This window comes from Parastagonospora nodorum (assembly GCF_000146915.1).
Source record: "Parastagonospora nodorum SN15 chromosome Unknown scaffold_12, whole genome shotgun sequence".
Taxonomy (NCBI): domain Eukaryota; kingdom Fungi; phylum Ascomycota; class Dothideomycetes; order Pleosporales; family Phaeosphaeriaceae; genus Parastagonospora; species Parastagonospora nodorum.
In genome coordinates this window covers 70,113-82,829 of record NW_001884560.1, presented here as the reverse complement: position 1 = coordinate 82,829, position 12,717 = coordinate 70,113, and the positions used below count along the sequence as shown (strand labels likewise).

The following is a 12,717-nucleotide window of genomic DNA, read 5'->3' as shown; positions in this document are numbered from 1 at the left end:
CTGGAAAAGGTTAGTGAGATGGTTTTACCATGCAGTTTCTCCATCTTTTCACGTTGCCGGCACACAACCCGAAGAGGGGAGGCTGAGGGGACGCAGTACCATTCGGACCGAAGGAGGAGAGGCTTAAGCAACTTCGTCGTCCCCTTTCGCTTTCCATGCCATAGCTGCGACTTGTTTGTTACGTACGAACGACGCGACACAAGATGCACAAAGTTGGACGTTCAGCCACGCGCGGATGTTAAAGGGACCGAAAGCCCGGGATTTGGGACCAACGCCCTTTCATAAATCCTCTGGCCCACGTCACCTACTGCTAAGCCATCTCGACCGCATGCTGTTGCGACTCCCAGAGTATTGACAGAAGCCTGAGTATTATTTTTGGCAAGACACCTCTATGCTTTGTGGCGTTTGCAAAGAGACGTCGGCTCGGAAGAGAGGACTTATCAAGTCGTGACGCGTCTGCGGCCATGCCAACCAAATGGAAACCCTTCATCGATGCATCGAAGCGCATCACTGCACGGGCGTGCCTAGGTGCTTCGTTGTCGGCTCATGTCACATGAGCACGCGTTGAACGGTTTTTGGTCTTTCTTCGCCAATTGGCGGTTGCCTAAATCATCAGGCGGCAGTGCCAATCGACGCGCTGTCCCGCCGCACCAGCGCGTCTCGACAGACATCGCCTGCCTAACTTCATCAATGATCGCTGAAGGATACCAGGCTGCCAGCAGTTCAATTGCAAAAAAGTTGCCAACCTACGAAGGTACCTGAGTACATAAGTGTTCAATGTTTCGTCCTGCTGTCATCTCGTCCCCGTTCAAACAGCGACATTCCATCGTCGCCCCTGCAACACTTCCTTCATCTCAGTCAATTTACACTTAGCCATCAGGATAATGTCATCTCAAGTTCAAAACTCAGCTCCTATCGAGCTCCCGGCACTTCCAGCGGATCACGTGGACTGGATCTCGCATGTCGTGAGCCACCAAGATACACCGTTGCGTGAGCTGATCGCTCCTTACAAAGAATACGACTCGAAACTGCGCGAGATCTTCGCGCAGCAGCCCGAGCATGCCGCAATCGCAACGCCTCATGTGGTTCCTGTTTTCGCAGGCCGTGAAGAGGAACTCAAGATCCGGGCCCGCAACATCACCACCGAGTCGGATGCTGAATGCCAGTGCTATCTCATGCCTCTCAATAAGAATGACCGCAGAACCAACGGTGCGCCAGCAGTGGTGCAGTCGCTGAAGGAGTTCCAGACAAACTTCCAGCTATTCTCCGAGTCTGCTCTAGTCGACATGGACTGGTCCAACGTTGTGGTTGCAGGAAGTGCTGTTGTTACTTCTTTGTTACCTGTCCCGGAGAAACACGGCGGATCTAAGCGTGCTCTTCGCGAGTATTATCACCAGCAACTTGCACCAGCCTCGGATGTCGACCTCTTCCTCTATGGTCTCACAGAAGAACAAGCCATTGAGAAGATCAAGCAGATTGAGCAACGCATCAAAGACTCCATCCTGACAGAGACCACCACTATCCGCACCAAGAATGCCATCACCATTGCTTCACAGTACCCGACACGTCACGTCCAGATCGTGCTACGTTTATACCGTTCGATTTCAGAGATCCTTACTGGCTTCGACGTCGACTGCTCCTGTGCTGCATATGATGGATCCCAAGTCTATGCCAGCCCTCGTGCACTGGCTGCCTACATGACTCAGGTCAACACAATTGACTTGACCCGCCGCTCCCCTTCATACGAGAATCGCTTGTCAAAGTACTCTAGAAGGGGATTTGAGGTCTACTGGCCATTGCTTGATCGCTCGAGGATCGATCCCACATTGTTCGAGCGTTCTTTCGGTCGCACTCTGGGCCTTGCTAGATTGCTCGTCCTGGAGAAGTTGCCAAAGAACACAGATCGCGAGGCATATGTCGACCAACGACGCGCCGAGCGCGGCCGACCCGAAATTAATCGATGGTCTGCGCGCAGTCTGCAGGGTAGTGAGTAACTTGTATATTCCGACGGCATATGAAGCCTATACTGAACTTGGTTAGACATGAAAGAAGAACACGGCGATGAAGTTGCAGAATGGGTCGAGACTGACGAAGTCAGCGACTACCACACCTTCACCATTCCGTACGGGCCCAAGTATCATGCGCGCAGGATCGAGAGACTACTCTATGCCAAAGATCTGCTTCTCAACGCTGAGTGGAATCGTCCAAAGGAGCGTGAGACTGCACTTCATCGGCATCCAGCCTTCTTTGGCAACGCCACCGATGTCATTGGTGATTGCTGTGGATACTGCCCTGAGGCAGTGACACTTGAAGACAAGGAGATTGCAGAAGAAGAGAGCAAAATCTACGTCTCCGGTGAATTGTCTTTCATCAAGGATAACCCTGGACGACAAACCATCGGCTCGTTCCATCCTATTACCGACGATGACTGGACAGAGATGGCATATGTTGGAAATACAGCAAGACTGTGCCAGGCCATTGTCGATGGTGACGTGGAACACGTCCAAGACTGGCTGAGCCAGGAAGGCGCAAACCCCAACAGGCGTGACTATACTGGACGTACGCCACTTCACCTCGCTGTCATGACATCTACGCCAGAGGTAGTGCAGACCCTGATCAATGGAGGTGCTCGACTTGTAGCAAGATTAGTCGACGGCAAGACGGCCTTACATCTCGCCGCCATGCGTGGCGAAGTCGAGATGGTCAAGTCGATCCTCATCAAGAGCGAAGCCAATGAAGAGCTGGAAGCGGAGAAAGCAGCGCTCAAGCGCGGAACCTCGAAGTCAGACAAGAGTGACGCTGAGACAATGGCAGATGCTGAGTCACCTGCCAAAGAAAACGATGCCGCGCAAGAGTTCCAAGAAGACGATGATGAAGATGGCGAAGACAGCGATGTGGACATGATGGACAACGAGTCTGAGAATGCGGATGCCACGACCGAAGGATCGATGATCAAAATCGATCGCAAAACTCTGGCCGACGACCACGATGATATGCCAGACAATACCGATGACAACGAGCCTGATGTCTACGATGTTGATGTTCTCGCATGGGATGTTCCAGTATCCGCGCTGCACCTCGCTATTGCAAATGGCCATGTTGATGTTGTCAAAGCTCTCGTGCAGGAATTTGGCGCCGATGTGCTTCTTCCGATAAAGCTTGTCAATACTCACAATAAGTCGGCAAGGGCAGCGATTCTTCCCATCGTCCTTGCGGTCCAGCTTCCGATAGAACAGGCCAAGAGAATGACAGAACTTCTTATCAGCCTCGGTGCGTCCCCTGCTCAGGCCGACATTGATCATGTTACTGCTCTGCATTACTTCACTGCGCAAGGAGCGGACTTGATGAATACCATGATCTCGGCCAACCGCCCTGCTGCACAGCGAGCTGTGAATCATCTGTCGATTCCTGGACAATCACACAGCTCGTGGACGAAAGGTGCACTCCAAACAGCCATTGAAAACCGCGATAATGAAGCGGTTGAGGCTCTTTTGGAACTAGGAGCAAAGGCTCACGTCGATTTTGGCACCTACATGGCTTCCTATAAGATGACGCGGGATGCCCGAGGATCTTCAGAGGAGAACGAGAGGGAATTCCGACGCTCATTCACGCAACCAGTATTGACCGCAGTTGACACCGAGATGACTTCTCTTGTATTGACGCTCCTCGACGCAGGTGCTGACGTGAATACTCTGACAACAAATGCCTGGGATGCAGTGCAGGGTCAGAGCTACTTCCAGCGTGAAAACATACACACTCTTTTGGATGTGGTCCGACACAAAATGAAAAACATGAAACAGCTTTTGGATACCGGGAAAGACCCGATTGAAGATCGATATGCTAGCTACAATCAATTTCCGCCGGTACCCCTCAAGGATGATGCAGAATACTTTGACGGCTACAGTCCCGAATCATACGCTCATCTCTGCCTAGCGATGCAGCTTGAGGATGCTAAGAAAAGATATGAGCGTGACTTGGAGCACTACAATTCATGGTTGGAGTCGAAGAAGAAGCCAAAGGGCACTGCAGAAAAGAAAGCAGCTGTACAGGCGCTGTTCTCCGAATTTGAGGCTTTGGAAAGTCAGCTTCTTCAGAGAGGCGCGAAGACCTTCAAGGACCTCTACCCGGACGTCGAAATCAAAGAAAGTCGTTCTCATGATTACTACAACAGCAATTACCAGCCTGATCCGCCTAAAGCATGGGCCCCTCTGCTCTCCTTCTGGGTCTCAGACATGACTGATGAAAGGAGAGATGCCTACATCAAATTGTTCCAAGCATGCTGGGATGCGGACTTATCTACCATCAAGGAGCTGACCCTGGCAGTATGGGGAGACAACCAGAGTCCCCTAGAAATTGCTGTTCAGGACTATCAGAACCACTCGCCGTTTTCCATCGCCGTACTTCGCAAGCATTTTGATGTCGCTCGAGCTATTCTGGAGATTGCGCACGCGCAATATGCACCCGAAGAGACGAATGGGCATGTCAAACACAGTATGCAGCCTATCGATGAGGACAACGATGATTCTGAGGTCGACGATGATGACGTCCAAATCTACTCCGAGATCGTGGACAACCGGTTCACGATAGAGAACATTGGAGAAGTTCAGAGCCAGGTAAAGAGCAATGTCAAACCGCTAAGGCTTGTGTCATGGAACTGCCCAGTGTGGAGGTTCTTGGAAGGGGGCGATTCATCACCACCATCAACACCACAGCGTCATGCTTTGAGCGACTATCAGGACCAAATTCATCGCTACTTCTCACAGGGAACGGTCAGCAGTGGTCGTTCTCCTAGCCCGGTGCTCAAGTATGCAAGAAACGGTCATAAGCTTGCCAACGAGCATCTACCAGATGTGCTTAAACCGGAAAATCTCTTTCAACTTGCCATCCTGGTGAAAGACTCGGAACTGCTTCACTTCCTGATTGCAATGGGAGAAGACTGCACCATTCGCAAAGCCGGAGCTGCCGAAGACACAGCCGCTAAATTCTTCCATTTCGACGATGCGGACTTTTTGTACGCCATTCGTCTTGGCCGTGTAGAGTTGTTGAAAGAGATCATCAAGCGAACTGGATCGGGCATACCTTTGGACGATCTGGTGAAGAGGAGTGGTGTTACTATTCAAGAGAAGCCAAGGTTCTACCAGGGTCTTTCTGTACATGGCCGAAAGCGAGCAGACTGGGCTAACGCTGGGCGAGATGTACAAAGCCAACCAGTCGGTGCTAAACACCCGCCTCTGCTCCAGGCTGCACGATTGGGCAGCTTGGAAAGCGTCGAGTGGCTCTCTAGCGACAGTGTGCTACGTTGCTACTCGGAGTTCATCGATAACCATCGAGACGACATCCGCATTCAGAATCTGGCGAAGACAAAGGGTGGATCAGAAGCTGTGATCAGTAAATGGCTCAATCTGCGCTCGCATCTGTTAATTCATTGCGTCGTCCTAGGCAAGACGGACGATGAATCACTGCAACTACTCAGGCATCTCTGCAAATCCCACCCTGAAAAACTTGAGCATCGCTCTGCCAGTGGTATGACGCCTCTGCATCTTGCGTTCCGGCTACACCGCGTCGATATGGTCAAGGTTCTTGTAGAAGCCGGCGCCCAGCAAACCTGCCGCAACCGCGCTGGAGACAACATCCTCCACTCTATACTAGCACACTGCAACGACCCAAACGAAGAAAGGCTCGCACGTACCCGCAAACTTCTCGACCTAGTAGACCCGCTCCTTCTACCAAGCCTCTTCGAAGAACGCACCAACGATGCTCCCGGCGCCGCAACTCCCCTCGCCCGCTGGCTCCACACCGCCAACACCGGCTCCAGTAACTATCAAAGCCAAGGTAATCAACGCATCCTCTCCATGATGCTCGAACTCAGCAAGGGCAACGATCTCAGCATCATCAGCGGCGAAGGTGACACGCCGCTGCACGTCGCCACGCGCCACAACGCCGAAGCCCATCTGCGCATGATGCTCAACTGCCGCCCCGAATTGCTATTCCGTGAAAACGCAACGGGCCGCACGCCGTATGAAATGGCCGAAGATGCGTTCTTGAACAAGCGGGTGTTCAACGACCCGCCGGCGCTGACGGCTAATCATGATCCCAATGGCATGCGTAGGCGGCGGCCGCGTGGGCGTACGCCTTTCGTGGGCGTGATGAAGCGCCGGGCTTGCGAGTTTGTTGACGAGTCGGAGGTGGTTGACGCGAGTGAGAAGGTGTGGGAGCTGTGTAAGGAGGTCAAGGGGAGGGTGAAGGGGGTTAAAAGAGGGCTTGTTAGTCTTGTGGAGGCGAATGAGGTAGCGAAGAGGTTGGCGGCGAAGAGGGGGAGCAGGGGTGTGGATGTGGAGGAGGAGGAGGAGAAGGATGAGGATGAAGATGAGGAGAAGGATGAGGATGTTAAGGGGGATGAGGTAGATGTGTGGTTTTGGATGGGATATAACCTTGAGCCGTAGGCTGGGGTATGCTATGTGAGATGAAGTAACGATAATGAATATGAGAATGAGTAGAAATGTGCAAGCTTGAATCGGGTATCATTTTTCGACAAAACTACTCTGCATCCTGCATGTCCTCGTCCTCGTCCTCTTCTTCGTCGTTCCCAGCATCCTCCCCGTTCCCATCCTCATCATGCCACACATCATCATCCAAATCCAAATCATCAAAGTCCTCCAGCTCATCTTCCTCTTCCTCTTCCTCCTCTCCTTCTTCCCCAGCCTTGTGCCCGTTCGCCTTCCGATTCGCCTCCTTCTCGGCCTTTTTCCGCTCCACATTCTCCTTCTGAACCCTCCTCCTCTCATCCCGCTCCTTCTTCCTGACCGCCCACTTGCGCTCCAACTCGGCCTTCTGCGCCGCCGTCTTGGTGATGAACTCATGCCACATGATCTTGCCTCCGCACACATCTTCCTCGACTTTCGTGAGGCGCAGCTTCATGCGCGGCCCGAGCTCGACGAGTTTGACCGCGCGCTTCTCGACGCGGGGCGCGGAGCCCTTGGCGCGCGCGTTGGAGGGTGTGTCGCCGGCTTTCAGGCGCTCTTTTTCCTTGCGCGACAGGACTTTTTGGCGCGAGGGGGCGGAGACTTCGACTTCGTTTTCAAAGTCCGTGTCTGCGTCGGTGTCGGAGGCGGATGTGTATCCCGCGGCGCTGGGGTCGAGCATGTAATCTGCGACATCCTCCAACTTGCCCAGGTCAGGCAGCGCGCGCTTTTTCTTCTCGCGGCCGAGCAGTTTCTCGGCGGCGTACAGGCGGCGCAGGGGCTTGGGGACGCCGGTGATCTTTGTGGTGATGGCGTAGTGGCGCATGGAGATTGTTACGGAGCCGTTTTCTTCGCTGGGGGGTTCGCGGTTGAGCAGGAGAACGCGCTTTATTGTGTGCAAGGGCGTGGTATGTGGTTGGATTGGGGGAAACAGGCCTTGGAACATGTCTGTGACGAGTTTCTCGAGGTGCTTGGGAGGCGCCTTGTCACCCAGGCGTTCGCGCTCGGCGTCGGAGGTCAAGAAGTTGTTCATGACGAGCAGCGGCGCGACGAGGAAGTCGTTTGCGCCGGAGCGAGGGTGGCGCATGGACTTGAAGATGTCTTTGCATAGCGAGTAGTTTTCGACGCGGAAGTGCAGCGTAGGGCCGCGGGGCGTGCGTGCGAGACGGAGGTTGGTGTTGCCGGACTCTGAGCGCGAGAAGAGGAGGAGATGGGTTACGCCGAGGGGACCGCACATGACGGTGTAGTCGCGGAGTTTGTTGGCTCTTCGTTCCTGATTCCCTTTAAGCACGTGACTTCATAAGATCCTTCATCGTGACATACCTTCAGCCGCACAGCTGTGTCGGGCTCCATGACATGCCTCACATCCTGCACCAACTGGCTGACACTGCCGCCAACCTCCTGCGCGCCAATGCGAATGACCATGGTCTTTGGCTGGCCATTCAGCGGCTTCTTCGCCTTCTCCTTGTCCAGCGCGGACTGCTTCTTCCTTTGGCTTGCTCCTCTAGCCATTGCGACGGTTCAGTGTTGTGAATGTTGTGAGGTTGCTGAAGTCGCGCACTGGTCTCGAACTTTTTTTGGGACTTCGAAATCTTGGCAGCGGTCTTATCTTATCGCCGCACGCTAAACATTTTTCCCCATGCCCATGGCGCATGTCGGTACCGCGTCTTCTGAGCATCACACACCAAAAATGTCCGACTTCAAGAGGAGAAAGCTTGAGGGTGGCAAGTCTGCCATTGACGCTGCTCGCGAACGAAAAGCGCTCAAGAAAGCGAGTGCGCCGCTGAAGAAGTCACATGCGAAGCCTGCACCATCGAACAAGCCGACCGCAAAGCGACCGCCTCCACCTTCTCCACCGCAATCACAGTCGGAAGAGGACGAGGATGAGTTTGGAGGTTTCTCAGGCGAAGAGGAGGAGGATGTGTCACGTGCCAAGATGACCAATGGCTCAACTGCAAAGGCAGACGCTGAAGCCGAGCAGTCGGATGAGGAAGCAGAGGCACAAGCAGCTGCTGCTGTAGAAGCACCCAAGAAGACCTTCGCCGACCTTGGTGTGCGAGAAGAACTATGCGACGCTTGCGAGAACCTGGGATACAAGACAGCAACACCGATTCAGACAGAATCCATACCACTTGCGCTCGCAGGAAAGGATATCATTGGACTGGCAGAGACAGGTTCGGGAAAGACAGCAGCATTCGTCCTGCCTATATTGCAGGCCCTACTCGACAAGCCGCAAGCATACTTTGGTCTGATCATGGCACCCACGCGAGAACTGGCATATCAAATCTCGCAACAAGTAGACGCGCTCGGTAGCATCATCAACGTCAAGTGCGCAACCCTCGTCGGAGGCATGGACATGGTTCCGCAGGCCATCGCCCTCTCAAAGCGACCACACATCATCGTGGCCAGTCCCGGTCGTCTGCTCGACCATCTAGAAAACACCAAGGGTTTCTCACTCAAGCACCTCAAGTACCTAGTCTTAGACGAAGCCGACCGCCTGCTCGACCTCGACTTCGGCGACAGTCTGGATAAGATCTTCAAAGTCCTGCCCCGAGACGACCGCCACACCTACCTCTTCTCCGCAACCATGTCATCTAAAGTCGAATCTCTCCAACGAGCCGCCCTCAAGAACCCTGTGCGCGTCTCCATCTCCTCCAGCAGCCACCAAGTTGTCTCCACCCTGCTCCAAAGCTACATGCTCATCCCGCACAAGTACAAAGACCTGTACCTTATCCACCTCCTCAACGACAACATTGGGCACGCTACAATCCTCTTCACCCGCACCGTCAACGAAACTCAGCGCCTGGCAGTCCTACTGCGCACACTAGGCTTCCAAGCGCTCCCTCTGCATGGGCAACTCTCTCAATCCAACCGCCTCGGCGCCCTGAATAAATTCAAAGCGAAGGCCCGCGACATCCTCGTGGCCACCGACGTCGCCGCGCGCGGTCTCGACATCCCCTCCGTCGACCTCGTCGTCAACTTCGACCTGCCGCACGACTCGGAGACATATGTTCATCGCGTGGGCCGCACGGCGCGCGCGGGCAAGAGCGGCAAGGCGGTGAGCTTTGTAACGCAGTACGATTTGGAGATTTTTCAGCGCATCGAACATGCGTTGGGGAAGCAGGTGCCTGAGGAGAAGGTTAGTAGGGATGAGGTCATGGTTTATGCGGAGCGTGTGGGCGAAGCGCAGAGGGTGGCGGTGCGGGAGATGAAGGATTTGCATGATCAGAGGAAGAGTGGACGGGGCGGTAGGGGCGGGGGCAGAGGTGGTGGAAGGGGCGGGAGGGGGAGAGGTGGGAGGAGAGATAATATGGATATGGATGAGGGATAGAGAATTAAATGCGTGGAATGTGATGGATATCATATCTTCTTCTCTTCCAAGACCGTATCATGGCCGCCGGGTATCAATTAACTCCCCTTAACCTTCCTAATAACCACGACGCCCGCCTCATCCAACTCCCACCCCACCCCATCCCCCACCAAATCATCCCACCCCCTCTCCGTACACCGCTCCACAAACCGCCTATCCGCGCGCATATACGCCTTGCCCAAACACTTGAGCGCATGCACCCTGACCCGCCCATCCGCCCACTCCATCACCCCCCTCTGATACCCATCCACCGCCCTCCTCACGCGCCAAAAGCCCACCCAATCATCACTCACCAGCGCCCTGACCACCGCCTCCACGTGCCTGTCTGCATGCCTATACGCGAGTTTCGTCGCGCGCGCGCCCGCATAGTCCTGCTGCCGACACGCCTGGTCGAGAATCATCAGGCCGACGAAATCACGCAGATCGTGCGGCGGCAGCGGGTTGCGCGGGTGCAGCGTGTTGAGCAGCGAGTGCAGCGCGGGGACGTAGGATTCCCAGTCGTGGCACAGGATCGCGACGTGGATGTTGAAGTAGTATGCGCGGCGGGCGAAGGTGTCGGTGCGGTTGCTTGCGGTGATGGCTTCGCGGAGTTTGCGCAAGGCTTGCAGGACGGTGGCGAGTTCTTCTATTGAGGGGTGGGGTTCGGGTGGGGGGTTAGAGGCGGTGGTGGTGGTGGTTGTGGTGGTGGGACGGGAGGCGTATTTCGACGTCGCTAGCCCACCAGTAATCGGTTTTGAGACGGAGAGCGAGGAGAAGGAATTGGACAGATCGTTCTCGGCGATTTTGGATTCGCTTACGCTGGCGAAGAGGCGGTCGAGTTGCTCGCGGTTGAGCGCGCAGAGTTTCATGTAGCGCTCGATTATACGGCTGAGGTATGTTTCTTGGGTTTTGAAGTCATTTAAGCTGGTCGACAATCAGCAATTGCACTCTCTATCAAGTCGACATTCAGGTGTACCGCGTCTCGCCTTTTGAAGGCAGGCCATACGTCTCGAGGACGTCTTCGCGTACGGGCTTCAGGCGGTTCCAGGCACCAGATGCACCGCGACGGCTGCTGGGGCGAATGGGTTCTGAGGACCGCATGGTGGAGTATGGTGGAACGGAGTTTGTGGAGGCGGTCAAGTGGGAAGTTCGATGTGTAGAAGCTTCATGTGCTCCATTGTCCCATGTTACGCGACTTCTCCATGGCGGTGCAGCAAAAGCAGCCGCGAGGGTTGGTGAAGGGAGGTGGGATGAGGGTTCGGAGATGGTGGGGCACTTCCGAGCTTGACGCGTAGGTTGGCACGGTTGGTAAGAACTTAATGTAGACGTTCGCTTCGCATCGAAACGAAGGGCCGATTGGCATATTCACGAAGATTCGAAGGCACAGAGCCGAGGGAAGTATACTTTTGACAATACATATCTCGCAAGATACTCCACATGCGGTATAGCGCCTGGTAAATGTCATTCGAGCAAGCGTTCCTCGGCCCATGACATGTGCCCAACATTTCAATAAAATACATATCTTGTATCTCCCTCTCTTTTCTCAGCTTCTTAAGCGCACAACTCTGTCTTTGCCAATTCCACACCAGCCAAAATGGACGCCACCAAAAAAGCCGCCTCAGACGCCATCGATGAAGTTGTCCAAACAACCAAACAGGCGGAAAAAAAGTTGGAACAAAAGCTCACATACCTCTGGCACGAAATCGACGCCTGGCAACAAGACAATCCCTCCATAATCTCCGGCTACCGCCCCGCCTCAAACTCATATGCGAAATCCTTCTCCTCGCTGAGCTACCTGCATAATGAAACAGTAAATATCTACACGCACCTCTTCGGCGCCCTTTCATTCCTCATCCTATCCATCGTCCTGTACCGAACTCTCGGTCCGAGATATGCGACCGCAACAAGAGAGGATGTATACGCATTTAGTTGTTTCTTCGCGGGTGCGATTGCATGTCTAGGCATGTCCGCTACATACCACACAATATCGAACCACTCGCATGCAGTAGCACGATGGGGGAATCAGCTGGACTACGCAGGCATTGTGTTTTTGATCTGGGGCAGTTTTGTGCCGGTGCTGTTTTATGGGTTTAAGAGCGAGCCGGAGATTATGAGGAGGTATTGGGCTATGGTGAGTCTTTGCCAATATATTTGCGGTGGAAAAAGGCTGACAGGGGTATAGATCACGACTCTCGCAGCGTGCACGAGCGTTGTCTCGATGCATAACAAGTTCCGCACGCCAGCGCTGCGGCCGTTCAGGGCGCTGATGTTCGTGCTCATGGGCCTATCCGCTGTGTTTCCGGTTCTCCATGGCATCCAGCTCTATGGCGTAGCACACATGCGCGAGGCAGCTGGACTGGATTGGGTGGTTTTGCAAGGTGTGCTGTACATCACTGGGGCCGCCATTTACGCGGCGAGAGTCCCTGAGAAGTGGAGCCCCGGAAAGTACGACATCTGGGGGTCGAGCCATCAGATCTTTCATGTTTTGGTGGTTTTAGCAGCTACTTCGCATCTTGTGGGGTTGTTGAAGGCTTTTGATTTCGAGCATGGGAGGAGAAGTGGTGGTGTGGATGGTGGGTCTATGCATAAGGTTGGGTTGTGATTGTCCAGATGCCTGCATAGATGTGTATATCAATTGACCGAATCCAAATTCATAGCTTGCTTGGACAGGGTAGATTGGGCTAGATCTAGACATGCATCAAAAACAATGAAAAAGGTCACTGTATTTCATACGACCAGAAAAAGTGTGATGTTGAGCAAACGCCAGCAGACTCCAATGAAAAAGTAGCCAAGGATGATGCTAGAATTAGTTATTCTAGATGTAAGTGGCTGTGGAGACTTAGTTCATAGCAGATACTGTTGAAATCATCAATCTGGTGCACCCCACACGCGCAAACGTCGACGTTG

At 54.0% G+C, this 12,717-nt stretch overlaps 5 protein-coding genes across 5 annotated transcripts; 3 read left to right on the top strand and 2 right to left on the bottom strand.

The window, feature by feature from the left end:
• Window positions 1–884: 884 nt before the first annotated feature.
• On the top strand, window positions 885–6,443 carry SNOG_07904 (hypothetical protein; the record flags this gene model as incomplete). Its single annotated transcript, XM_001798178.1, has 2 exons — window positions 885–1,986; window positions 2,041–6,443. The coding sequence occupies 2 exons, from the start codon at window positions 885–887 to the stop codon at window positions 6,441–6,443; spliced, it is 5,505 nt and encodes a 1,834-aa protein (XP_001798230.1).
• A 94-nt stretch (window positions 6,444–6,537) lies between these two features.
• Window positions 6,538–7,973, bottom strand: SNOG_07903 (hypothetical protein; the record flags this gene model as incomplete). Its single annotated transcript, XM_001798177.1, has 2 exons — window positions 6,538–7,734; window positions 7,785–7,973. 2 exons carry the CDS (start codon window positions 7,971–7,973, stop codon window positions 6,538–6,540), a joined length of 1,386 nt encoding a protein of 461 aa, XP_001798229.1.
• A 178-nt stretch (window positions 7,974–8,151) lies between these two features.
• SNOG_07902 (hypothetical protein) lies at window positions 8,152–9,792 on the top strand (the record flags this gene model as incomplete). Its single annotated transcript, XM_001798176.1, has 1 exon — window positions 8,152–9,792. One exon carries the CDS (start codon window positions 8,152–8,154, stop codon window positions 9,790–9,792), a length of 1,641 nt encoding a protein of 546 aa, XP_001798228.1.
• Window positions 9,793–9,869: 77 nt separating this feature from the next.
• Window positions 9,870–10,911, bottom strand: SNOG_07901 (hypothetical protein; the record flags this gene model as incomplete). Its single annotated transcript, XM_001798175.1, has 2 exons — window positions 9,870–10,698; window positions 10,817–10,911. 2 exons carry the CDS (start codon window positions 10,909–10,911, stop codon window positions 9,870–9,872), a joined length of 924 nt encoding a protein of 307 aa, XP_001798227.1.
• A 493-nt stretch (window positions 10,912–11,404) lies between these two features.
• On the top strand, window positions 11,405–12,412 carry SNOG_07900 (hypothetical protein; the record flags this gene model as incomplete). Its single annotated transcript, XM_001798174.1, has 2 exons — window positions 11,405–11,941; window positions 11,993–12,412. 2 exons carry the CDS (start codon window positions 11,405–11,407, stop codon window positions 12,410–12,412), a joined length of 957 nt encoding a protein of 318 aa, XP_001798226.1.
• Window positions 12,413–12,717: the final 305 nt, after the last annotated feature.